The 27,935-nt window shown below is 38.1% G+C and overlaps 1 protein-coding gene across 2 annotated transcripts in view; it reads left to right on the forward strand.

Moving 5' to 3' along the window:
- EPC2 (enhancer of polycomb homolog 2) overlaps nt 1-27,935 on the forward strand; it is a 129,519-nt gene that overhangs the window by 27,753 nt on the left and 73,831 nt on the right. For both annotated transcript variants that reach the window (XM_005676169.2, XM_013969839.2), the window contains exon 2: nt 26,658-26,817. In XM_005676169.2, the coding sequence (XP_005676226.2) occupies nt 26,658-26,817 (160 nt within the window). The remainder of the gene's footprint in view (nt 1-26,657; nt 26,818-27,935) is intronic.

Genomic DNA, 27,935 nt, shown 5'->3' on the forward strand with positions numbered 1-27,935 from the left:
TATAATGTCTTTTTCTGATTATGGTATCAGAGAGACACTGGCTTCTTAAAATGAATACTCCTTTTACTTGAGTATCTTAGAAATCTTTTTGTAGGATTGGTATTATTTCCTCTTCACGTATTTGTTAGAATTTACCAGTGAAGCCACCTGTCCCTGGGTCTTTCTATGTTTGAAGGTATCTGACTACAATGCAATTTCTTTAATAGCTATAAGATTATTCAGGTTATGTATTTCTTCCTGAATGAGTTTTGGTAGTTTGTTTCTTCTAAGCAATTTGTCCTTTTCATCTGATTGACTAGTTTATTGGCATGAATTTGTTAATAATATTCTCTAGAGTGATGTCTCCCCTCTAGTTTGTGACTTTGGTAATTTGTGTCTTCTCACTTTTTCCTTCATTGATGTGGCTAGAAGTATATCAATTTTATTGATTTTGTTGAAGAATCAGCATTTAAATTTTTTCTATTATTTTTTTCATTGATTTCCACTTTATTTCCTTTCTTCAATTTACTTTGGGCTTAATTTGTTCTTTTTCTATGTTCTTAAGGTGGAACCTTAAGGTCAGTGGACATGAGTTTGAACTCCGGGAGTTGGTGATGGACAGGGAGGCCTGGCGTGCTGCAATTCATGGGGTCACAGTAGGACACGACTGAGTGACTGAACTGAACTGAAGGTGGAAGCTAGTAATATTGATAGGAGACACTTCTTAATGTTTAGAAGCTATAAATTTCTTTCAGAGTGCTACTTGAGCAGCATCTCACAACCTGTTTTATTTTTTATTTATTTAAGGTGCTTCCTAATTTCCCATTTGATTTCTTCTTTGTTCCCTGAGTTAGTTAGAACAGTGTTGCTTAGTTTCCAAATACTGAGTGGTTTCACAGAGATCATTCTGTTACCAGTTTCTAACTTAATTTCATTGTTACAGCATAGTTTGTGTGATTTGAATTTTTGTAAATTTTTTGTAAGGTAGTTTAGAATATATCCTGTCTTGGTAAATGTTCCCTGTAATTGTGAAAAGATAAAACTGCCTTTGGATGAAGTACTCTGTAAAATGTCAGGGAAGTCTATATCTTTGGTGACTTTCTACTATTATTTATTATTGAATGTATGGTATTAAAATCTCTAATTGTGGATTAATCTTTTCTTGAAGTTGTTTTAGTTTTAGTTTCATGCATCTTGAAGCTCTGTTATTAGGTACATAGATGAGTAGGGTTGTAATGTTGTTATTCAGTTGCTCAACTGTGTCCGATTCTTTGCGACCCCATGGACTGCTCATGTCTTTTGAGTTGATGCCATCCAACCATCTCTTCTGTCATCCCCTTCTCCTCTTGCCCTCAGTCTTTCCCAGCATCAGGGTCTTTTCCAGTGAGTCAGCTCTTCACATCAGGTGGCCAAAGTATTGGAGCTTCAGTTTCAGCATTAGTCCTTCCAATGAATATTCAGGGTTGATTTCCTTTAGGATTGACTGGTTGATCTCTTTGCAGTCCAAAGGACTCTCAAGAGTCTTCTCCAGCACCATACTTTGAAAGCATCAATTCATTGGCATTCAGCCTTCTTTATGGTCCAGCTCTCATATCCATACATGACTACTGGGAAAACCACAACTGTGATTTTATGGACCTTTGTTGGCAAGGTGACATTTCTGCTTTTAAATATGGTGTCTAGGTTTGTCATAGCTTTTCTTCCAAGGAGCAAGTGTCTTTTAATTTCAGTCACTGCAGTGATTTTGGAGCCCAAGAAAATAAAATCTGCCACTCTTTCCATTTTTTCCTCCATCTGTTTGCCATGAAGTGATGGGACCAGATGCCATGATCTTAGTTTTTTGAATGTTGACTTTTAAGCCAGCTTTTTCACTTCCTGACCTGCATACTGGTTTCTCAGGAGGCAGGTAAGGTGGTCTGGTATTCCCATATCTTGAAGAATTTTCCACAGTTTGTTGTGATCGACACAAAGGCTTTAAGGTAGTCAGTGAAGCGGAAGTAGATGTTTTTCTGGAATTCTCTTGCTGTTTCTATGATCCAGCGGATGTTGGCAGTTTGATTCCTCTGCAGTTTCTAAATCCAACTTGTACATCTGGAAGTTCTTGGTTCCTGTATTTTGAAGCCTAGCTTGAAGGATTTTGAACATTACCTTGCTAGCATGTGAAATGAGTACAGATGTACAATAGTCTGAACGTTCTTTTACATGTATCCATCATTATGGTATCCTAAGAGTGTTTTCACTGTGCACTCCACCTGTCTATTGCTCTCCTCCATCCCCCTTCAACCACTGATCCTTTTACAGTCTCCATTGTTTTGCATGTTCCAGAATGTCATATTGTTGAAATCATTTTCAGAAGGGTGTCTGTGGGGCTTCAAAATCTGTGGATATTGATATATGCAAGGGCTCCTGGAAGCAATCCCTGTTGTATACTGAGGGAAGATGACTGTCTCCTTCATGGATGTCTTTGGTATTTAAAACAGAATTGCCATACTCAAGGTAATCTAGGTTTTCTCCTGTGTTATCTTAATAGGGGTTTTAGAGTTTGGAATTTTACATTTAGATCTGTTGTCCATTTTGTGTTAATTTTTCTGAAGGATGTGTCTATATTGTTTTGCATGTAGATGTCTGGTTGTTCAAGTACCATTTAGTGAAAACTGTCTTGACTCCACTGTATTGCCTTTCCTCTTCTGTCAAAGATCTATTGACTATAGTTATGTGGGTCTATTTTGGGGCTGTCTTCTTCCATTGATCTATTTATCTGTTCTTTCTCCAGTACCACTCTTGTCTTCATTATAGTCTTGAAGTCACGTAGTGTCAGCCCTCTAATTTTTGTTCATCCCCTTCATTATTATGTCAGCTAATTTTTTAACTCTCCATTTAAAATTAAGAATCAGTTTGTCAATACCCACAAAATTAACTTGCTGGCTTTGATTAGAATTACGTTGAACCTATTATAGATCAAGTTGGGAAGAATTGACATCTTGACAATATTGTCTCCTGATGAATGAACATGGACTATCCATTTATTTAGTTCTTTGATATTGTACATCCTTGCCTGGAGAATCCCATGAACAGAGGAGTCTGGTGTATTACAGTCCATGGGGTCGCAAGAGTTGGACGCACAACTTAGCGACTTTGATTTCATTTGATACTGTACATTGGAATTTTGTGGTTTTCCCTCAGAGATAGAATATGCATTTTGTTAGATTTACACCTAACTGTTTCATTTAGGTTGTTATTCATATAAGTGATTTGTGGTTTTCATTTCAAAGTTCACTTGTTCATTGGGTAGTATATAGGAAAGCAACTTGTTTTGTGAACAAAGACAGTTTTATGCTGTTTTGGCCAGTGTGTATATCTTTTATTTCCTTTTTTAGGAGGAGTCTTGTTGCATTCACTAGAACCTCCAGTGTGATGGTGAAACAAAGTAGTGAGAGGGGACATCCTTGCCTTATAGCTGACCTTAGTGGGAAAGCTTCAAGTTTCTTACCATTAACTATGATATTAGATGTAGATTTTTTAATAGATACTCTGCAAGTTCAGGAAGTTCTCTCTTCCTAGTTTACTGAGATTTAATGTAATTTTTGATACAGTTAGGTTTTGCTCTCTCATCTTAATGTTTTCTGTGTGTTTTGTCTGTTATTTGTTCCCTTAACTTACTTTGCCTTCTTTCAGATTACTTTTTATAATTCCATTTTATTTCTGTTCTTGGCTTATTATGTATAGGTCTTTGTTACTTTAGGAACTTGATTCTCAGTGAGGTCTGACTTATTTCCCAGAGGACACTAGATAATTCCTAGAAACATTTAAAATTTTTCACAACCAGAGGGTGCTACTGACATCTTCTGGGTCAGGAATGCTGGTAAATACCCTACAAAGCACAAGGGAGAATTCCCACAACAAAGAAATACCTTTCCCAGAATGTCAGTAGTGCCAAAGTTGAGAAACTCTGATTTGGGGTATACAGCTTTATTCCAGTCTAGCTTCACACTGCTATACCACTTAATGTACATACAGTGTAAGAACTCCATACTTTGGCCACCTGATACAAAGAGCTGACTCACTGGAAAAGACTCTGATGCTGGGAAGGATTGAGGGCAGGAGAAGAGGGCTCCAGAGAATGAGATGGTGGGATGGCATCATTGATTCAATTCACATGAGCAAACTCAAGGAGATAATGAATGACAGGGAAGCCTGGCATGCTGCAGTCCATGGGGTCACAAAAAGTAGGACACAACCAAGCACTGAACAATAGCAGCCACCTTCAGATCAGTATGCTACTTAATGTACAGTGTAAGAACCTGACAATAGTGTACTTCTTGTCTAGCCCATGTGCTATTATTTTTATTTAAAGAACCAATTATTTTCAAATACTTTTAAGTAATAAGAAAAAGATGTATATTTTCCCTTGTGGCTATCATTATTCCTGCTTTTTATTAATATCTCTTATATTTAGACTTTCATCTGGGTCATTTTTCTTTTTCCTGAAAGACTTCTGTTAACATATCTTGTAGGGAAGGTCTGTTGGTGATGAATACTTTCAAATTTTGTACATCTAAAAATGTCTTTTTTTCACCTTTTTTGCATGTGGTAAAGCAAAATATCTTCTTAAAAATTTGTAAATGTACGTAACCAGTTAACTATGTATCTGGTTCCAAATCGGGAAAGGAGTACGTCAAGGCTGTATATTGTCACCCTGCTTATTTAACTTATATGCAGAGTACATCATGCAAAATGTCGGGCTGGATGAAGCACAGGTGGAATCAAGACTGCGGGGAGAAATATCAATAACCTCATATATGCAGATGACACCACCCTTATGGCAGGAAGTGAAGAGGAACTAAAGAGCCTCTTGATGAATGTGAACGAGGAGAGTGAAAAAATTGGCTTAAAGCTCAACATTCAGAAAACTAAGATCATGGCATCCAGTCCATCACTTCATGGCAAATAGATGGGGAGACAATGGAAACAGTGACAGACTTTATTTTCTTCAGCTCCAAAATCACTGTAGATGGTGACTGCAGCCATGAAATTAAAAGATGCTTGCTCCTTGGAAGAAAAGCTTGACTAACCTAGATGGCATGATAAAAAGCAGAGACATTACTTTGCCAAAAAAGGTCTGTCTAGTCAAAGCTATGGTTTTTCCAGCAGTCATGTATGGATGTGAGAGTTGGACTATAAAAAATGCTGAGCGCCGAGGAATTGATGCTTTTGAACTGTGGTGTTGGAGAAGACTCTTGAGAGTCCCTTGGACTGCAAGGAGATCCAACCATTCAATCCTAAAGGAAATCAGTCCTGAATGTTCATTGGAAGGACTGATGCTGAAGCTGAAACTCCAGAGGACTGACTCATTGGCAAAGACCTGATGCTGGGCAAGATTGAAGGTGGGAGGAGAAGGGGGCAAGAGAGGATGAGATGATTGAATGGCATCACCAACTCAATGGCATGAGTTTGAACAAGCTCTGGGAGTTTGTGATGGACAGGGAAGCCTGGCATGCTACACTCCATAGGGTCACAAAGAGTTGGACATGACCGAGCAACTGAAGTGAACTGATACTTTCTTTATGGATTTGCCTATTTCTGAACATTTCCTATAAATGAAATCATACATGACCTTTTGTATCTGACTTCTTTTTACATAGTATACTGTTTTAAAGGTTCATCCATGTTATGGCATACATCAGTACTTTATTCCTTCTTATAGCTGAGTAATATCCACTGGACATGTTTCATCTTTGTTGGAGTAGAAGTTAGCAGCTGAAACCTTTTAACTGGTTTCTGCTGTCGCTTTTATCTCCCATAGAGTTCATATTTTACCTCAGCAGGTGATTTTAATATGTTGCCAGGATGGAGAATCAGATTTAGAAAGGACTAGAAGAGAAGCAGGTTTAATTATAATAGGATAAGGATGTATATAGGCTTTTTTTCTCTGTCTTCTTCCTTCTCATCCTTTCTTTATCATGGAAGCAATCAGTTTAAGTGGTTTTAAGGATCAGCACTGATTGCTTTTTTGTAGTATATATTTTTGAGTAAATTGTAGAAAATGTAGAGAAGAAAATAGAGACCAATTGTGGCTCAGATGGGAAAGCATCTGTCTACAGTGTGGGAGACCCTGGTTTGAGCCCTGGGTTGGGAAGATCCCCTGGAGAAGGAATTGCAATCCACTCCAGCACTCTTGCCTGGAAAATCCCATGGACAGAGGAGTCTGGTAGGCTACAGGCTGTGGGGTCGCAAAGAGTCAGACACGACTGGGCGACTTCACTTTCATAGTCTCACTACCAATACTTTGGCACATTTCTTTCCAGTTCTGATTTTTACTCTTTATGCATGCTTTTTACCGTTTATGCATGCTTTTACCTGTCATTCTATTTACCTCACTATACTTGGGATTATCTTCAATATCTGATTTTGTTGTGTGCCATTTCTACATAATTTGTAAGTATTTTCACATGTCATTAAACTTTTTCAGTTGGCAGTATGTAAGATTATCATGGATATATTGTAATTATAGCAGTACTGGAGATAATACAGTTGTTTCCAGTTTTACTTACTATAATTATTGTGTAAATAATAGATTAATTGTTAGAAAGTTTTTGAAGGCTTAGAAACATATTACCAAACTGTTCTCCAGAACATACCAAATTACACTTCAACACAGTCACTAGCACTCCTTCTTGAAAGTGTCTGTTTTATTCATCACAGTTTTAGCATCATTGTGAATAATTGCTTTACCAGCAGGTTTTGTATACATTCATTCTTTGTTTACATCAGAAGTTATTTTTTCTAGATTTTTAAAATCAACTTTATTGAAGTATAACTTGCATACAGTGTAAAGCATTCATTTATTTATTTGGCTTCAGTGCATGCCAAGTGAAAGTCAGAGTTTATTAGTCACCCAGTCTTGTCCAATTCTTTGGGACCCCATGGGTTGTAGCCCACCAGGCTCCTCTGTCCTTGTGATTCTCCAGGCAAGAATACGGGAGTGGGTAGCCATTCCCTTCTTCAGGGGATCTGCCTGGCTCAGAGATCGAACCTGGGTCTCTAGCATTGCAGGTGAATTTTTTGCTGTCTGAGCCACCATGGAAACCCACGGCACAGGCCATGCGGGATTTTGGTTCCCCCATGAGGGATCAATATCCCACCCCCATTGGAAGTGCAGAATCCCCTAACCATCGGGGAATTCCCATAAAGCATTTATTTAAGATACTTGTATAACCACCACTCCAAACAGGAATATAACATTTTTATTCCCCATGAAAGTTCCATTTATCTTACTTGCAGTTCATAACTTCCATCATATTTTCAGGCAGCTGCTGATCTACTTTCAACTGCTATAGATTCGTTTCTTGTGTTTTCAAACTTCATATAAAAGAAACCATACAGTGTGTTTCATACAGTTGAAGCTGGATTGAGAAAAAGGCAGAGAAACCAGAGATCAAATTGCCAACATCCATTGGATCATAGATAAAGTAAAGTTAGTCCCATAAAAGCTTCTATATACCTTTTGGATCCTCTAAATAGTCTCGACCACAATTGGGACTGTTTGAAATTCTACCGAGACTGAGGTAACCCTTCCTGGAAGGTGCCCTGATCCTCACCCTGTTCAGTTGGGAGACCTACATGCAAGGGCAAAGTAAGAGGACAGGAGGGAGCTGAAGGTTTCACACCCAGATCTGTGCCCTTAGGACATAAGTCTGGCATGTCTTGCAGAGAGATAAAGAGCAATATATATGGTACTTCTACCCATTTCTCTTGTTTTCTGCAGAACTGGTCTAATTGTAAAACAGTATTATAATTGAGACCCTTCAACCAATGTTCCCGTGTTCCAAAGGATACTGTGGCCATTCAGTATCACAGAAGAAGATTAGGCATGTCTTTTTAAATTCTGGGAATCAAACTTGTCCCAGATTTTTTAAAATACATTTTAATGGAATGGTTCTGAAATGGTTAGCTCCCATCTGTAAGAGAGGAAAAAGTGGGATCCACAGCTGTGGCTTCTTTCTACCAGAGGCATTCCTCTCTGCTCTAGATGGGGGTGTAGACAGAATTAGCCTGTCCCTTACCGACACAGGCGCCGAACTTGTCCCTCCCGGTTCTACCACCAAGGTGGGGCGGAGATACACCAGGGGTAGACCTGATGGCGCCTCAGATTGACTCAGTTCCATACCACCAACACCTGTCTTTGATTTGCCCTTTTCCTCTGATGCCACCCGGGGTGGAGCAGAGCAGTTTTTCAGAATGTTTCCCAAGCCAGGACTCCTAGGGGAGCACCCATCTTATGTGTGCCTGTGCCTATTCCTGAGTACAGTCCTGACCGCAGTAGAAATGGTGAATCATAACGGGATAAACAGCAACCAAGATGTCCCTTCTGAGTGTCACCACGCCAGTATATGTGATAGCAAAAGGGTTGGCCAGAGAGGAAAAAGTGATTTTTGTCCTCAAACTTCTAGGACCAATCTTCCAGTTCATTTCCACAGATTCCACAGAAAGAATATCTAAGGAGTCGAGACATAAGCTACCAGAGAACCTCCTCTGATCTGTTAACAGCACTACCAAGTGAAGAAACCCATTGCACTTCCAGTCTGACCAGATCCTGCAATTCCCCATCTGTGTCCTCAAAGACCTCATGGTCACCAGCAGTGCTTCTGTCCACATAGATCGAAGGCACAGCCATGACAGAGACTCACTTTCAGGTCGGTGGCCCCTGAGGCAGGCAGCCAAGAGAGTGACCTCTAGCCTGAGAGACGTTCCTGGAGCTAGAACTCTGCCTCTCTCCCAAACGTGCTCTTGTAACTTCCAGCTCCTAGCAAGGCTAGGCACTTCCAAACTTGGGGTCTAAGTAAAAGCAAATAGTAACAGCATGGATCACAGTTCCCTTTAATGTCTATGATCTGACAGATTAGGTTAGTAGTTCTAATTCCCCATGCAATTACAAAATGGTCAAAGGGACCAGGAAAAGAGGACTGAGAAAGGAAAGTTCGGTCCACATGCTTTGCCCATCTCTGGTCGCTCTGCTAGCAGGGACCTTGGTTCTCTTGGCATTGGCAGGTCAGTATAAACCCCCAACAAGGCTCCTCTTTTGGGGGCTGCCTTCAGTCATTACAAGGCACCGCAAAACCATAGAGCAGGGCTCATCACTTGCTTCTTGCAAGGCGTGTCATTCATTCACACAAGCACACCATAGAGTTAGTAAAGTAAAGCGGAAAATGTGTGTACTGAGAAAGCAGAGAGACTAGAGCTCTGAGTATTCTTACCTTGTTCTGAAGATCCCGGATGAGCCCCCAAGATGATTGCTTATGGCGAACGATGTTGGATTCATGATCTCTGAAGCAGATGATTTACCCTCGGGACTAGGGACCTGGCTTGATCACTCAAGAGCTTTTGTGTAGCAGAGTTTTATTAAAGTAAGAAAAGGGACAGAGAAAGCTTCTGACACAGACATCAGAAGGGGTACGGAGAGTGCCCCCCTCACTTGTCTAAGCAAGGGAGCTATATACTTTTTTAGTTAGTTATTACAATAAATTGAAAGACTGTCTCAAGGTTGTAAAGATATTACTAGACCCACTCCCGTAATTTATATTTTAAGATAACAGGATTAGCCAGAAGGTTTTCAGGAAGGAGAAACTGTCCTCAAGCAGGATCAGTTCAGTTCAGTTCAGTCTCTCAGTCATGTCCGACTCTGCAACCTGGTGGACTCCAGCATGCCAGGCTTCCCTGTCCGTCACCAACCTCCGGAGCTTGCTTGAACTCTTGTCCATCGAGTCAGTCAGTGATGCCATCCAACCATCTCATCCTCTGTCGTGCCCTTTTCTTCCGGCCTTCCAATCTTTCCCAGCATCCAGTTCATTTGAAATGAGTCAGTTCTTTGCATCAGGTGGCCAAAGTACTGGAGTTTCAGCTTCAGCATCAGTCCTCTCAGTGAATATTCAGAACTGATTTCCTTTAGGATGGACTGGTTGGATCTCCTTGCAGTCCAAGGGACTCTCAAGAGTCTTCTCCAACACCACAGTTCAAAAGCATCAATTCCTTGATGCTCAGCATTTTTTATAGTTCAACTCTCACATCCATACATGACTGCTGGAAAAACCATAGCTTTGACTAGACGGACCTTTGTTGGCAAAGTAATGTCTCTGCTTTTTATTATGCCATCTAGGTTGGTCATAAGTTTTCTTCCAAAGAGCAAGCGTCTTTTAATTTTGTGGCTGCGGTCACCATCTGCAGTCAAGCAGGATACATTATTGTTATATAATCCTTGGTGGTGGTTTAGTCTCTTAAGTTGTGTCCAGCTCTTGCGACCCCATGGACTGTAGCCTGCCATGCTCCTCTGTCCATGGGATTCTCCAGGCAAGAATTCTGGAGTGTGTTGCCATTTCTTTCTCCAGGGGATCTTCCCGACCCATTGCAGGCAGATTCTTTACCAACTGAGCTACAAGGGAAGCCACATACATAATCCTTAATACTGAGTTTAAACTGAGTTGTTTGTTGTGTAATCATTAGTTCCAGGCTTAAAGAAAAAGACATTTTTGTGATTAAGACTAAGGAATGTAGAGGAAAAAAAAAAGATGTTTGTCCTTTGCTCCTCCTTGAGAATTCCAGACCCCTATCTCCTCTTCGAGAGCCCCAGACCCTTTTTTCCTTTTTCGGGACCCCAGACTTCTTATCAACCTGCCTAGGAATTGACTCTCATCATGGGCATGCATCTCACTTTTCAGGTGTACACTTAGAAGTAAGATTGCTGGATCTCGTGCTAAGTGTATTTTTATAAGAAACTCCCCAACAGTTTACAAAGTGGTGATATCATTTGATGCTCCCACCAGCAGTTGATATTACCAGTTTCTTAATTTTAGTCATTTTGTGAATATGTAGTCAAAACTGTGAGTTTATTTTGCATTTTCCTGGTACATGGATGTTGAACATCTTTTCAGGTGCTTATTGGTCATCCCTGCATCTTATTTTTTGAAATATATCTTTAAATTATTGGCTCATTTTCTTTAAAAGTAGGATTGTTTTCAGGACTTCCTTGGCGATCAAGTGGTTAAGACTCCGTGCTCCTAATGCAGGGGCCATGGGTTCTCCTGGTTGGGAAATTAAGATCACATATGCATCACAAAAAACTCCCACACAAAAAACTCCCAAAACTCCTAGAGTTTTTTCTTATTATTGAGTTATAAGAGTTCCTTATATATTCTGCATACAAGGCCTCTCACATACTTCCTGTGAATAATTTTTCCTCCAGTCTGGCTTGTCTTTTCATTTTCTTAAGAATGTATTTTGAATAGCACAATTTTTTTAATTTTGAGGAAGTCCAGTTTATCAGTTCTTTCATATATAATTTCTTCTGTTTTATGTCCTAAGAAATCTTTGCCAAACCCAGGGCTACTAAGGTTTTCTTACATACTAAGGTTTTCTTGTAGGTATTTTACAAGTCAGACTTGGTGTTTTGGTCTGTGACCTATCTTTGAATAAATTTTTGTGTATAAGTTGAGATAGCAGTATGGGTTATTTTTTCCCAAACTGACATCCAGACAGTTTGTTGACAAGACTTTCCTTATTCCTATTCAGTTCCCCCATTAATTGGTCACCTTTGTCTAAAAATTGATTACGTGTATGTGTGTTGGGGGGATCTGTGTTTAGACTTCTTTCTTTTCCATTGCTTTATATGTTCATTCTTAGGCTGATAACATGCGATTTTGAATAATTTAGCTGTATATTTTGCAATGTAGCTTGTAATCAGATCTTCAGATTTTTTTCAAGATTATTTTTTGCAATTCTTTTGCCTTTCCATATGAATTTTAGAATCAGCTTGTCCATTTCTGTTAAAAAAGCCTGTTGGGATTTTGATTGGGATTTTTGTTGACTGTTATTATATCTATGTGAATCAGTTTTGAGGGAAATTTACACTAGTAAATTTTTTGAACAGTATTGAAGCTTCCAGTTCATGAACATACTGCAACTTTCTCTTTATGTTGACAAGCAAGTTTTGCATGGGTATATTTACTGTCCCTAAATATTTAGTGGTTTAATGCTCTTTCAAATGGTAATAGCTTTTTATTTTCATTTTCAGTTGCTAGGATAATAGAAATACAGTTGAGTTACAAATATTGACTTGAAGTCCATGATTCATTTTTTAGTTAAAACGTAGCTCTGTTGAGATACTGTCAGATTCTCTCTCTCTATGACCATGTCATGTACAAAGTTTTACTTTTTTTTTTCTCTCAATATGCATGCCATTTCTTTTTCTTTCCTCACTGCACTGACTAGAGACTCAGGGAAAATAGACTTTTGGGGACTTGTTTTTGATCTTAGAGGAAAAGGATTCAGTCTTTGACCATTAAGTATGGTGCTATCTGTAGGTTTTCCACTGTACTGCCTGCTCTTTATCAGATTGAGGACATCTTTTTCTTGGGTGTTGAGAAAAGATTTTGAATTGTCAAAATTTTGATTTTTTAAATTTTGTTCTTAGAATTTCACTATTTTGAGTATTGCACCCTAGTGGTATATTGTAATAAAAATCAGAAACTTTTAGCCTTGACAGTGTGCCGTGAACTATTCTGAACACCTTACTAACTTATATAATCATTACAACAATCCTTTGAAGTATATATGGTCTAAATTTTACCAGTGAGCTTTAAATCATTATTTTTGAAAGGAACTTAAATTCCGTTCTTTCCCAGTCCCTTTTATTGTAGACATGAATATTCATTTCTAATAAATGAGGTTTATTTGTTGTTTCTTTTTGAGTTCTAATTTGGGTTCTCTTTGCGTCATCATTAATTTTGATTAGTTTTAGAGTATGTGAAACATTAACAGGATTCTAAAATTCAGAAATGTTGAAGATTATATCCTCAGAGAAATGTCTCTCTCTTCTTATCCCTTTTACTCCATCCATAATAATCTATTCTTTGTAATTCTTAGCTAATATATGATCAATTTTGTGAAATTTCCATGAAGACTTCAGATTAAGAGGCATTGGGTGTAAAGTTTGACAAATAAGATTTACCTTATTTGGTTGCTTAGGTCCTTGCTTGCTTTTTGACCACTTGATTTGCCTTGTGCTGAGTGGTCTTTTAAAGTTATTATTAGTGTATCTTTATCAGTCCTTCCCTATTTGTAGCTTTTGCTTCATAAAATGATTATTTGAGCATAAATTATTATTGATACAGCGATATTCATACATGTGTAAAGGAATCAAAATCTTTGTTATGAATTGTGGATTTTGGGTCATGCTTAATACCCTTTGGCTTGAATTCTACTTGTCTGATACTGGGATGGGTTTGTCTTTCTTACTGTCTTCTATCACCTATAAACTTTATATACATTCCTTTTATTCTTTCTGACCACCTTTTGGGGTGATGATGGGTAGGATATTTCTTGTATAAGCATATAATTGAGTTTAGAGTTATGAGACAAATTGAAAATCTTTTTGTTTTCATAGATGTTATAAGTCCATTCATATTTATTGATATGGCTGAATATGTTTGATTACCATTCTTCATAACATTTAATTTTTTGTATTATGTTATATAGGCTAGTTGTTAAAATTTTGCTCCAATCTTTTTTCCTTCTCCCATTTTTAGTTGCATTTTTTCCACTTTAGTGTGCAAATGTTTGTACATTAATCTTCTACCCTTTTCCCCATCTTTGAGATACATGAATACAAGTGTGTGTGTGTGTGTGTATGTATATGATTTTGCTAAAGTTTTCCATTGATATCTTGGTTAGATGGAAGCCAAGATGAAGGTGGCCTATACTAGTCATTTGTGGCTGTTGAGCATTTGAAATATGGCTGAACTGAGATGTTCTATACATATAAAACACATGTGTTACATACAGGTTTTATAGGCTTGATAGGAAAGGAAAAAATGTACCTGTACATTTTTATGTACAGGTACAAATATCTCTGTACCTTTTTATATTAATTCTGTGTTGAAAAGATAATTTTTGGATATTTATATTGACTTAAATAAGATTAAAATTAATTTCATCCTGTTTCTACTCTTTTTTACTGTAACTACTGGAAGATTTAAATGTGTGGCTCACATATGTAGTTCCCATTATATTCTGAACAGTGCTATTTTAGTAGATTTCTCAAAAGTCCTCTGTTAAAGTCCCTGAGTACTTTGTATAGCTTTGATACTTGAAAGATAACTTAGCTGGATGTAAAATCTGTGATTCATACTTTATGTTCATTGAGGTTTCTGGAAATGCTGCCTTATTGATTCTTTGCTTTATAATTGTTAAAGTCTGATATTCATCTGATTCTTTTGGTCGTTTAAGTTATATGTTATTGTTAATTATTATTGTTTGCTTTGAGGCTTTTTCATTATTTTTGAATAGTTTTATTCAAATATATGCCAGAGTCTGTTGTTCTGTATTACTTTTGCCAGGTATTGGTGAGTGTTTTAAAGTGTAATATCTTAATCATATTTAGATGTAGAGTAGTGTTAGCTGCATGCATAGTGTTATGTAACATATCCAGCACTTTTCTTGGAAAACTGAAACTCTATACCCATTGAACAGTAGCTTCCTTTTTCTCCTCCCCCAGCCCCTGACAACAACCACTCTTTCTAAGAATTGGACTACTTTATTTAGACCTCATATAAGCAGTGTAGTATTTGTGCTTTTGTAACTAGCTTATTTCACTTATAATATCCTCAAGATTCACGCATGTTGTAGCATGTGTCAGAATTGTCCTCCTTTTTAAGATTGACTAATATTCCATCGTATGTATGTACCACATTTTGTTTACGCATTCATCTGTCAGTACACACTTGGGTTGCTTCTACCATTTGGTTGTTGTAAATAATGCTGCAAGGAGATCAAAACAGTCAATACTAAAGGAAATCAGCCCTGAATGTTCATTGGATGGATTGATGTTGAAGCTGAAGCTCCACTTCTCTGGCGGCCTGATGTGAAGAGCCAACTAATTGGAAAAGACCGTTATGCTGGGAAAGACTGAGGGCAGAAGGAGAAGAGGGCAACAGAGGTTGAGATGGTTAGATGGCAGTGCTGACTCAGTGGACATGAGTTTGAGCAAACTCAGGGAGATGGTGAAGGACAGGGAAGCCTGGCATGCTGCAGTCCATGGGGGTCACAAAGAGTCGAACACGACTGAGTGACTGAACAACACATAGAAGATCATATCATCTGTGAGCAAAGATATTTTTACTTCTTCCTTTCCTATTTGGTATTTCTTTTTCTTGATAATTGTTCTTCCTAAGACTTTCAGTGCTGTGTTGAAAAAGAACTGGCAAAAGCAGGCCTGCTCGTTTTGTTCCTGATTTAAAGGAACAGCTTTCAGTTTTTCACCATTGAGAATATTGTTAGCTGTGGGCTTGATGATTTCTTTCTGTTCCTAGTTTCTTGAGTGTTAGTATCATGAAAGAGTTTGGATTTTTTTCAATGTGTCAATTGAAATAATCATGTGATTTTTGTCCTTCATTCTCTTATGTGTATTACATTGACCAGTTATGATACATTGAGCATTCTTGCATTCCAGAAATAAATCCCACTTGGTCATGATGTATAATCATCTTCATGTGTCGTTGAATTTGGTTTACTAGTATTTTGTTGAGGACTTCTGCATTGTTATTCATCAGCAATATTGGTCTGTAGGGTTTTTTGGTTTCTGTGTTTTACTTGTAGTGTCCCTCTGCCTTCCCCTTGCCGGTTTCATTGAGATAAAATTGACACATAACATTGTATTAAAGTGTACGGCGTAATGATTCAATCTATGTGCATGTAGTAAAATGATTACCGCAGTAGGTTTAGTTACCATCTGTCACCTCACATCGCTACCGATTTTTTTTCCCTTGTGAGGAGGACTTTAAGATGTGCTCTCCCAGCAGCTTTCATATGTGTAGTACGGCATTATATATATACTACTGCACTATTAACTGTAGCCACTGTGCTGTACACTACACTCTCAGGACTTACTGAACTTGGAACTGGAATTGTGTACCTATTGACGACCTTTACTCATTTGCATATCCCCGCCCAAGTAAGTGTCTGATTTTGGTTTCAGGATAATACTGGACTCGTGAGTTTGAAAGTTTTCTCCTCTCTTCAGTTATTTTTAGATTTTGAGAAGGATTGAAGTCTTTAAATGTTAGTAGAATTCTCTAGTAGTGAAGCCATCTGGTGATGAGCTTTTCATTGGTGAGAGTTGTTTGTTTAATGATTCAGTAGATTCAGTATCATTTCTGTAGTTCATGTTTTTAATTTTTTCATGATTTAGCCTTTGTAGATTGTATAGTTTTAGAAATTTATGTTCCTTCTAGATTAGTTAATTTGTTATATAATTGTTAATAGTAGTCTTATATCACCCTCTCCCCTCCCCCAGGGGCATCAGTTTTAATGCGTCTTCTCTGAGTTTCTGATTTTTGGTATTTGAGTTTTTCTTAGTTAGTGTAGCTAAAGTGAAAATGAAGTTGTTCAGTCCTGTCTGACTCTTTGCGACCCCATGAACTGTAGCCTACAAGGCTTTTCCATTCATGGAATTTTCCAGGCAAGAGTACTAGAGTGGGTTGTCATTTCCTTCTCCATCATCTAGTTAAGTAAAGGTTTGTCAATTTTGTTGATCTCTTCAAAGAACTTTTAGTTTTGTTGGTATTTTTAAAAAAATTTCTCTGTTCTCATTTTCATTTATTTCTACTCCAGTCTAATTTATTATTTCCTTCCTTCAGCTAATTTGGGTTTTGTTTGTTCTAGTCCTAGTTCCTTGAGATGTAAAGTTAGGTTGTTGACTCCAGATCTATTCTGTTTTAATGTAGGTAGGAATTTATTGCTAAAACCTTCTTTCTTAATATTGCTTTTGCTGCATCCCTAAGTTTTTGATATATTGTGTTTTCATTTGTCTATTTCCTAAATTCCTTTGTCGTTTTTTCCTTTTGACCCATTGATTGTTAAAAAACATGTTGTTCGGTTTCTACATATTAAAATTTTCTAAGTTTTCTTTTGCTGTTGATTTCTAGTTTAATTGGAAAAGATAGTGGTTGTAAAAAGTACTTCATATGGTGTGTCCATTGAGATAGTTTTATATCTAATTGTTTTTATGTTTTTTATCTTTTAAATTCTATACCAGAATTAAAAGTGACTTAATGCATCACCATTACAGTATTAGAAGATTCTGTATTTGTTTATATATTTACCTTTACTGGAGAATTTTCTAGTTTTCAGTGGTGCTATGTACTGTCTAATTAGTGTTTTTGCTTCAACTTGAAGGACTCTCTCTAGCAGTTCTTATAAAAGACAGATTCACTGGTGATTCACTCTTTCAGCCTTTGTTTATCTTGTTAGGTCTTTATTTCTTTGAGTTTTGAAGGGCAGTGTTTCCAGATATAGTATTGTGGTCGGCAGGTTTTTTGTTTGTTTCAGTGCTTTCAGTGTATCATTCCACTACTTTCTGGCTTGTAATGTTTCTCCTAAATTTTAAAAAATCGCTTAGTTTTGGGTGCACTGAGTCTTTGTTGCTGTGCTCAGGCTTTCTCTGGTGGTGTTGAGTGGGGGCTACAACCTAGTTGCAGTGTGCAGACTACTTTTTAGGTGGCTTCTCTTGCTCTAGAGCACCAGGCTTCAGGAGTTGTGGTGGGTAGTCTCAGTAGTTTCTTCATACAGGCTCAAGCGTGTGCGGGCTTCAGCAGTTGTGATGTGTGTGGATGCAGTAGTTGTGGCCAGGGACTTAGTCGCCCCACAGCATGGGGAGTCTTCCCAGGCCAGGGATGGAACCTGTGTTCCCTGCATTGGCAGGCAGATTCTTAACCGCTCTACCACTGGGGAAGTCCAAGGCCTGTAATGTTTTTGATGAGTAACTGTGGATCATCTTGTGGATGCTCCCTTGTACCTGATGATTTACTTTTTCTCCTGGGGCTTTCTGGACTCTATCTGTCTTTAACTTTTGACCCTTCGGTTATATGTCTTAGTGTAGGCTTTTTTTAGTTCATCGTAGCTGTCTTCTTTTGAGCATTTTAAATTTGGATGTCCTTCTTTTTGGATTTGGTAAGTTTGGGACCATTTGTTTCTTCCTATAAACTTTCTGCCATAAGGGTGGTGTCATCTGCATATCTGAGGTTATTGATATTTCTCCCAGCAATCTTGATTCCAGCTTGTGCTTCTGGAACAAGCGGGGGAGTTCTGCTCTGCCCACGTGCTCTGACAGTCGCCACAGTGGCCACTGCTGCACTCGGGAGGGGCAGTGGCTGGGGGGTCCGGTACCCGCTTCCAGCGTTTCTCATGATGTACTCTGCATAGAAGTTAAATAAGCAGGGTGACAATATACAGCCTTGACGGACTTCTTTTCCTAGTTGGAACCAGTCTGTTGTTCCATGTCCAGTTCTAACTGTTGCTTCCTGACCTGCATACAGGTTTCTCAAGAGGCAGGTCAGGTGCTCTGGTATTCCTATCTCTTTCAGAATTTTCCAGTTTATTGTGATCCACACAGTCAAAGGCTTTGGCATAGTCAATAAAGCAGAAATAGATGTTTTTCTGGAACTGTCTTGCTTTTTCCATGATCCAGCGGATGTTGGCAATTTGATCTCTGGTTCCTCTGCCTTTTCTAAAACCAGCTTGAACATCTGGAAGTTCATGGTTCATGTATTGCTGAAGCCTGGCTTGGAGAATTTTGAGCATTACTTTACTAGCATGTGAGATGAGTGCAATTGTGCAGTAGTTTGATCATTCTTTGGCATTGCCTTTCTTTGGGATTGGAATGAAAACTGACCTTTTCCAGTCCTGTGGCCCCTGCTGAGTTTTCCAGATTTGCTGGCATATTGAGTGCAGCACTTTCACAGCATCATCTTTCAGGATTTGAAATAGCTCAACTGGAATTCCATCACCTCCACTAGCTTTGTTTGTAGTGATGCTTTCTAAGGCCCACTTGACTTCACATTCCAGAATGTCTGGTTCTAGGTGAGTGATCACACCTATCATGATTATTTTGGTCATGAAGATGTGCAGATGACACCACCCTTATGGCAGAAAGCAAAGAGGAACTAAAAAGCTTCTTGATGAAAGTGAAAGAGGAGAGTGAAAAAGTTGGCTTAAAGCTGAACATTCAGAAAACGAAGATCATGGCCTCTGGTCCCACACTTTGTGGGAAATAGATGGGGAAACAGTGGAAACAGTGTCAGACTTTATTTTGGGGGGCTCCCAAATCACTGCAGATGGTGATTGCAGCCATGAAATTAAAAGACACATACTCCTTGGAAGAAAAGTTATGATCAACCTAGATAACATATTGAAAAGCAGAGACATTACTTTGCCAACAAAGGTCCGTCTAGTCAAGGCTATGGTTTTTCCTGTGGTCATGTATGGATGTGAGAGTTGGACTGTGAAGAAAGCTGAGCACCGAAGAATTGATGCTTTTGAACTGTGGTGTTGGAGAAGACTCTTGAGAGTCCCTTGGACTGCAAGGAGATCCAACCAGTCCATTCTGAAGGAGATCAGCCCTGGGATTTCTTTGGAAGGAATGATGCTAAAGCTGAAGCTTCAGTACTTTGGCCACCTCATGCGAAGAGTTGACTCATTGGAAAAGACTCTGATGGTGGGAGGGATTGGGGGCAGGAGGAGAAGGGGACAACAGAGGATGAGATGGCTGGATGGCATCACTGACTCAATGGACGTGAGTCTGAGTGAACTCCGGGAGTTGGTGATGGACAGGGAGGCCTGGTGTGCTGTGATTCATGGGGTGGCAAAGAGTCGGACACGACTGAGCGACTGAACTGAACTGATGAACTTTCTGCTCCTTTTTCCTCCTTTTAGGGCTTCCATATGTGTTTCTTGATCTGTTGGTGGTGTCATCAGTTTCTTAGGTTTTATTCATTCCTTTCTTTTTCTTTGACTCCATTAACTCTTCTGCTTAATCAAGTCTGCTGTTACTAGGTTTTGTTTTTTTTTTCCCCCCAGCTCATTTATTGTAATCTTCAGGTCCAGATTTTCCATTTGGGTTTTGTTTTTGTTTTTTTTAATGTTTTCTGTATGGTTTTTTTTTTAATGTTTTCTGTCTCTTTCTTGATATTTGCATTTTGTTCATACGTTGTTTTTCCTGATTTTGCTCGTCTGTGTTCTTTTAGTGCATTGAATTTTATTAATATGATTATTTTAAACTTTTATTCTCAGATAATTCACCAGTCTCTTATCTCTTTAGGATCAGTTTCTGGAGATTTTTTTTTTTTTTGATTTTCCAGTTGCCCCCTGCGTCATGTTTTCATGCACCTTGTTTTTTTCTGTTGTTATAATTTGTGTGTTTGAAGAAGTAACCGTAACTCCTAGTCTTTATGAACTGGCTTCATACAGGGTAAGAGCTTTAGCAGTCAAGCCAGGTAGGGAGTCTGGAAGCCCGCAAACCTTTTCTGGAGATGCATCTTCCCTGTGCACGTTCACATAATTTCCCAGTTAGAGGGATTCCCTGGATTATCTATTAGGAGCTTGTTGTAATGTTTTGCTCCCTCTGATGTTTGTCAGTGTTGCTGTGAGTTTTCTGATGTTGGCAACAAGCCTAAGTTCTTTTTCGTTCTCCACAGCACCTAGTCATCCAAAGAATGCTGGCTCAGTTAGCCTTCTGAGTTACGTGAGACAGAAGATAGTCCCTGGGGCACCTCCCCCCAAAACTGAAATTTAGACCCAGGTTCCACTCTTCTGTTCCCTCCCAAGGAAGAGCTGTGAGCTGAATGTTTTCTCCTGATTGCCTGAAGCAGTATCAGATCGTCTGGTGATGCTAGTTCTTGTGTTCCGTCTTGCTCCCTCTTGGGCTTTTTTTGATAAGTAGGTTCATATATTTTACCTTAAATACTAGTTCTGTTGCGTTTTCTCTTTTTTGTTTTGCTTTTTCTTCAAGGACTCCACTTATAGGAGTGTCATTTCTTCTTTGCCTGTTTTTATATTCTGTCATCTTTCTTGCTCATTTTACTTCTTTCTTCACTGTATTTCTATCACTTGGTTATTTGACATCCTATATAAAGCACACTTAAGTCTTTGAGTATATTTTACACTAGGCTTCTCATAATTTTAGTTTTCATCTCTGAGGTAATTGTCTTTTTCTTTCTCTTTGCATTCAGTCAACTCTTTCCTTTTTTTTTCCTGAGTCTTTTGCGTCCTCCTCCGATCTTAGTTTTTTGTATATTTGGGGTAGGTCACAACATTCTTAGTTTAGTAGGGCCCTCTTTCGTCAGTGTAAGCTGTGTGGAATGATCTGCTTTTGAGGAGTAGTCAAAGAATAGTTTGTCTCATTCTGGCTCTTTCTAGCTAGTGTTTCACAATCCCCATAATTTTGTTTTCTGCAGGACAAGTGAGATGGGCTCAGTTTTTTTTTTTTTTTTCCTCTGCTCTGTAAGTATTTGAAACTTGCTCTTTTGATTTTGATCTCCAAGAATCTTGTTACACTCTGTTTTGTGGTGATGGTTCATCTGTAATTCAGTTTGTCATTGTGGCTTTAGTTTTTTAATCCTTTACTAGTAAGTTTATAATTACAGTGAGGTAGAGTAGATAATTGTAGTTATTCAATCAGCTATCTTTAGTTGGAAATTTTGGATGCAAATTTTTAAAATATCAATGATTGTTTAACTTTGTATGCAGCCTAATTTGATGGATTCTGAAACCTAGCCTGCATATTAGGATATGAACTTGGCAAGATGGAAAAGAGACATACAAACAATGATTCAAATTTCAGTTCTGCTAATTTCTGTCATAGAAATCACAGAGTCTTAGTTTACTCATCTCCAGAAGAAAAAATATTTCTACCTTGTACCTTGTGGAATTGTGCTTGGTGCTTATACATGACTCGAAATCATTAATTATATAGCATCTTTTAGTTTGTGTTTAATGGCTTACCATATAATCTCATGTGTTACTAGGAAGAGTATAAAGTGTAGAGAAATTATATACTTTATATTTTTCTTAATAATTGATGCTTTCATGTTGTGCTGGAGAAGACTCTTAAGAGTTCCTTGAACTGCAAGAAGATCCAACCAGTCGATCCTAAAAGAAATCAGCCTTGAATATTCATTGGAAGGACTGATGCTGAAGGTTCAATACTTTGGCCACCTGATATGAAGAGCTGACTTATTGGAAAAAGACCCTGATGCTGGGAAAGACTGAAGGCAAAAGGAGAAAGGGGCAGCAGTGGATGAGATGTTAGATAGGTTCATTGACTCAGTGGACCTGAATTTGGGCAAACCCTGGGAGACAGTGTAGGAGACAGAGGAGTCTGGTGTGTTGCAATTCATGGGATCTCAAAGAGTAGGACACGACTTAGTGACTCAACAATAAAATATTTCTAGGAAAACACAAAAAATGTTTAGGTATGTAATATGATAGGCATCAAAGGATATTTCAGAATGTCAAAGTAACCATGAGAAGTGATTTTGTGTTTTTGGTGGAGAGGGCCTTCATTTAAGATGTTAAACCTTTTTATATCTTTTTTTCCCCTTAGTTTATGAAAGTAAAAATAGATTTGTAGAAAATTAATGTATAGAAAATTCTGAAACTGCAAAAGGGCACCCAAAAGGAATAGCATTTTGTGGAATGTTCTATTCTGTATTCTTCCAGGCCTTTTTTCAGGTCACTAGAGGTCTGTGTTATTTTGTTTTCTACTGTTATCTAAGAGTTCTAGTTTATGGATATAATATAACAGTTTATATACTAATTATGTATTTATTGCTATTTAGACTTTTGGTGTTAGAAACAGTGCCATGGTGAGCATTTTCATTTAGCCAGTGTTGCCCACTCGTTGGTTGCCTTTTGATGAATTCCATTTGTGGAGTTGGTAGGTCAAAGGCATGCTTTCATAAAGGAAATTAAGTAGTACTTGGTTTTTAGTTGTTTTTAAAAATTCGGTAACATCACCAACGTATAACGCAGCACGCAGCAAGAACAGCGTTACTCCTGTCGGCCTCTTCCCCGCCAACACAGTGACAAACCCAGACTCTGATACCTGCTTTCAGGCTTTGGTGTGTGTTTGCCACTGATTATAACTGTTACATGAAACACAGTCCTCAAGAAGCCTTGTCATTGTTTTTTCTGATTTTTTTTTTTTTTTTACAGATAGACTGATAATATGGGGAAGGAAATGGTAGCTGAAAATTTATTCGTAGAGCTAAATTTAGTCTGTAAATGGGGGAGTATGTCATGGTCTAACTCCTTAAATTTCTGGCTGCATCTCTCATCTGTCTGCTGCATTAAGAAGGGAGTCATCCATGATCTGTTTTTAATTTTTCCATTTGTAAAATTAATGTTAAATCTTAATCTATTGAAGATGTATTTCAAAAATTAGATAATACCTAAAAATGTATTTAGGACAAAGTCAAATATACATCAAAAGAATCTCTTCAAATAAAAAATGTGCACTTTTTTTTGTTACCTGTGTCTGTAGATTTATTAGCATTATAAGAACCTGTTTTATAATCTTTATCAGACTTTTCTAGTAAGGATGGAATAGTCAAGAAACATTGGAATCAGAGTCCTGAAATTTGTCTCTCTTATGTATCATTACTATTTGCTAAGAGTAAGTCACTTGTTTCTTGAGTGCCATTTATAAAAATGGAAAATAATATATACCCTTGTGTCCCAAGATTGTAAGGAGCTAATAGGTATGTGATTGTGGGTGTACTTTGAGAATTATAAAATATTATATCAGTGCAGGGTGACATTGCATACTGTATCACTTTCTTTAACCAGAAGAGGTGAAATATCATCAAGGTAATAGGAAAATAGAGCTTCGCAGGTGGCTCAGACAGTGAAGAATCTGCCTGCAATGTGAGAGACCCAGGTTTGATCCCTGGGTTGGAAAGATCCTCTGGAGAAGGGAATGGCTACCGATTCCAGTCTTCTTGCCTGGAGAATCCCAGCCAAGAGGAGCCTGGTGGGCTATAGTTCATGGGGTCACAAAGAGTTGGACACAACTGAGCAACTTTCACTTTCAGTAGGAAAATACAGGCTTAATTAATGCTACAAATTGCTGGCCTCATTCAAGGCCTGGCTTCCTAGTTTCTTGATGCTGTTTGTCTGTTTGATCCCCTCAAAAGTTCTTAGTCAACTCAAAAGTTTTTACTCCAAATAACTAGATTGATAGTAATATTTGTATGAAAAGTGTACTTAGTGCTTCAGCTTGGGATTCTGTCCTGTGAAGAAAAACACTTTCTGAAGGTGAAGAAACTCTCAAATCTAAGCCAGCACCCACTGTCAACTCTCAAATCTAAGCCAGCACCCACTGTCCTGTCCCTTTGTTCAACTGGGGTTGCCTTTTTTGAACGTCTCTGGAATCTAGTCCATTTTGGATATTCTGTTCGCTGTGCCTGGATTGTTTCTTCTTTTCCTCTTTTGCCTTGCTAAATTGCTATTGATCCTAAAACTCTTAGTTTGTATTTTACTTCCTTTGGACATCTTCAGCAGTACGTGAACCGTGAACTTCCAGATGTTCAAACTGGTTTTAGAAAAGGCAGAGGAACCAGAGATCAAATTGCCAACATCCGCTGGATCATGGAAAAAGCAAGACAGTTCCAGAAAAACATCTATTTCTGCTTTATTGACTATGCCAAAGCCTTTGACTATGTGGATCACAATAAACTGGAAAGTTCTGAAAGAGATGGGAATACCAGAGCACCTGACCTGCCTCTTGAGAAACCTATGTGCAGGTCAGAAAGCAGCAGTTAGAACTGGACATGGAACAACAGACTGGTTCCAACTAGGAAAAGGAGTCCGTCAAGGCTGTATATTGTCACCCTGCTTATATAACTTCTATGCAGAGTACATCATGAGAAACGCTGGGCTGGAAGAAGCACAAGCTGGAATCAAGATTGACTGGAGAAATGTCAGTAACCTCAGATATGCAGATGACACCACCCTTATGGCAGAAAGTGAAGAGGAACTAAAAAGCCTCTTGATGAAAGTAAAAGAGGAGAGTGAAAAAGTTGGCTTAAAGCTCAACATTCAGAAAACGAAGGTCATGGCATCTGGTCCCATCACTTCATGGGAAATAGATGTGGAAACAGTGTCAGACTTTATTTTTTGGGGGTCCGAAATCACTGCAGATGGTGATTGCAACCATGAAATTAAAAGACGCCTACTCCTTGGAAGGAAAGTTAGGACCAACCTAGATAGCATATTCAAAAGCAGAGACATTACTTTGTCGACTAAGGTCCATCTAGTCAAGGCTATGGTTTTTCCAGTGGTCATGTATGGATGTGAGAGTTGGACTGTGAAGAAAGCTGAGCACTGAAGAATTGATGCTTTTGAACTGTGGTGTTGGAGAAGACTCTTGAGAGTCCCTTGGACTGCAAGGAGATCCAACCAGTCCATTCTGAAGGAGATCAGCCCTGGGTATTCTTTGGAAGGACTGATGTTGAAGCTGAAACTCCAGTACTTTGGTCATCTGATGCGAAGAACTGACTCATTGGAAAAGACTCTGATGCTGGGAGGGATTGGGGGCAGGAGGAGAAGGGGACGACAGAGGATGAGATGGCTGGATGGCATCACTGACTCGATGGACGTGAGTCTGAGTGAACTCTGAGAGTTGGTGATGGACAGGGAGGCCTGGCGTGCTGCGATTCATGGGGTCGCAAAGAGTCGGGCACGACTGAGCAACTGAACTGAACTGGACATCTTTATCTGTTCTCCCAGAATGAGTGGTTTGACTAATTGTGAAGAGACATGCTTATCAAGCTCAGACGTGATTACATACTTAGATAATCTATCTTCCACCAGCTAAATTCTTTAATGGCGAAGTCTCTCTCTGTCTCATTCACTCAAAATTCTCAGTGATAGGAATAGTATCTGGTATCTACCAGGTGCTCTGAAAAATGTTGAAAGGATGGCTCCTGATACATAAATCTTAATTTATGCAATGCAACGTAGCCAGATGAGACTTGAAGGGATTTCAGAAGGAATCCATTTAGATATAGGAACCTTAAAGAGAGGAGGCAGTGTGGCTAGAATAAAGTTTAGGAGGAGAGAAGTATGAGATAAGGTCAGACAGATAGAAAGTCTTGTAAGTCATTGAGTGATTGTAACATTTAAATATGAAGGGGATCCTGTGGGGAATGACATGGCCTAGTTTACCTTCCAAACAGTAAAGGTGCTTTGTTGGAAACTGTTCATAGTGGGTTAGAGAGAATGTATCTGTTAAGTGGTGAGGTAATGAGAAGTTACTAGAATCTGGATATATATTAAAGAACTATTTTTTCATATTTGTTAAAAAATGCTTCTTGCCATGATACTAATATAGTCTGTTGATTATAATTTTCTCTTGTCTCTGAGTTATTGAGAATTTTGTACTTTTGAAGTTTGAGGTGTATAAATTGCAGAAGATGCTTAGAATCTGATATAAATTTTTTCCTGTTATTTGCTTTTATTTGTGTTATATTGTATTGGTGATACACACCTCAATTGATTTAGCAAACAAGGGATCAGTTTTCTTGTAATTGAGATGTTAAATTCTACTTTATGAATACTTAATCTTTTTAAAATTCTGTTTATTAAAATCCTAGTCATTTAAAGTTATACCAGTATGTATACAGATATTAAGGGAGAATAATGGCAATGTTTTCTGAAGGTCTGTAGCAAAGGAACTGCTATTTTTTAATTGATTCTTAAAGTACTTTGCAATTGTTAAAGTAAATTTTAAATAGAATTTTGTATTGAATTGACATTATTAAAACAACTCATATTGCCTGCTTTACATTTTCTAGGAACACCACTTACAGCGAGCTATTTCAGCACAGCAAGTGTTTAGAGAAAAAAAAGAGAGCATGGTCATTCCAGTTCCTGAGGCAGAGAGCAACGTCAACTATTACAATCGCCTGTACAAAGGAGAGTTTAAACAGCCAAAACAGTTCATTCATATTCAGCGTAAGTTTGCTAATTCATTGTTTTCTGTTTGTAATTTAAATTTATCAAACAGTGAAAAATCCTTTCTCTTTTTACACAAAGAAATTTTAATTTTTATATTCATACCCACTGATTTACAGAAATGTAAAACATGAAAGAATAAAATTCCTCTGTGCTTACATCTGAACTTCAAGATCATTTTGATTGTGAGTTGCATTTGAACAGTTGATGGTTATGTTGTATAGGATTTTCTGCAGAACTTACACTTATACAGCTAGAAGGTATAATATATTACCTTTTTATATATTTTTTTGCATATTATACTGTTTTTTTACATTTACTAGACAGGTATAAAGTATAATGGATTACCGTACCCAAATAAGGCCTTTTTCAAGGCCTACTGGCTATAATGCTGATTAGGGGCAAATCTGAAATTTTTTTAGAATTAGATCCTACACCTCTACCTTCTTGTAATTTTTATGGAATTCTAATTCTTCCTCCTTGATTCTCTTATTTTTCTCCCCATTGTTATTTTTTAAATGATCACCATCTCTGATCTTAAAACTGTTTCACTAATCTCCTAACTGTTCTGTTATCCATACCCTCTTCTAATCTATCTTCTCCTCAAAGTCCACTGGCACCAGCATGGTCTTCCTGAAGTGTCTGTCTGATCAGATTATGACCTGGGCTTAAAATTGTACTGTGTTCTTTATTTTATAGTAGCAGTTTTCAGCTAATTTTGCAGACAGATGCTAGTGTCTTAGTATCTTGTCTGGTTGTATTTGGAAAAAAAAACTTTGAGTCATTTGTTAAGTGTTGAGGGCTCTGCTTCAAGCCTACCTGTATGAGAATCTCTGATTTGCAGCCTGGTAATAGGTATTTTTAAAAAGTTGTCAGGGTAATTAAAAGCATCTCCAGATTTAATACTGACTGTAAAATCTATTATTTTTCATCAGTTCTCAAGATGTACATTTGTCATATTTGAAATGAGATTGCATCTTAAATTGCTTTTCTTCTCGATTAAAGTATGGTTTGTCTAAAGAGAATTTCTGCCAGGCATCTGGGGACCAACCTGAGACCACCTTAAAGTCTTTGCTTGTTTTGTTTTATTTGTTTGCTTTTGGACCACACTGGTAGCT

This window comes from Capra hircus, chromosome 2, assembly GCF_001704415.2.
Source record: "Capra hircus breed San Clemente chromosome 2, ASM170441v1, whole genome shotgun sequence".
Lineage (NCBI taxonomy): Eukaryota > Metazoa > Chordata > Mammalia > Artiodactyla > Bovidae > Capra > Capra hircus.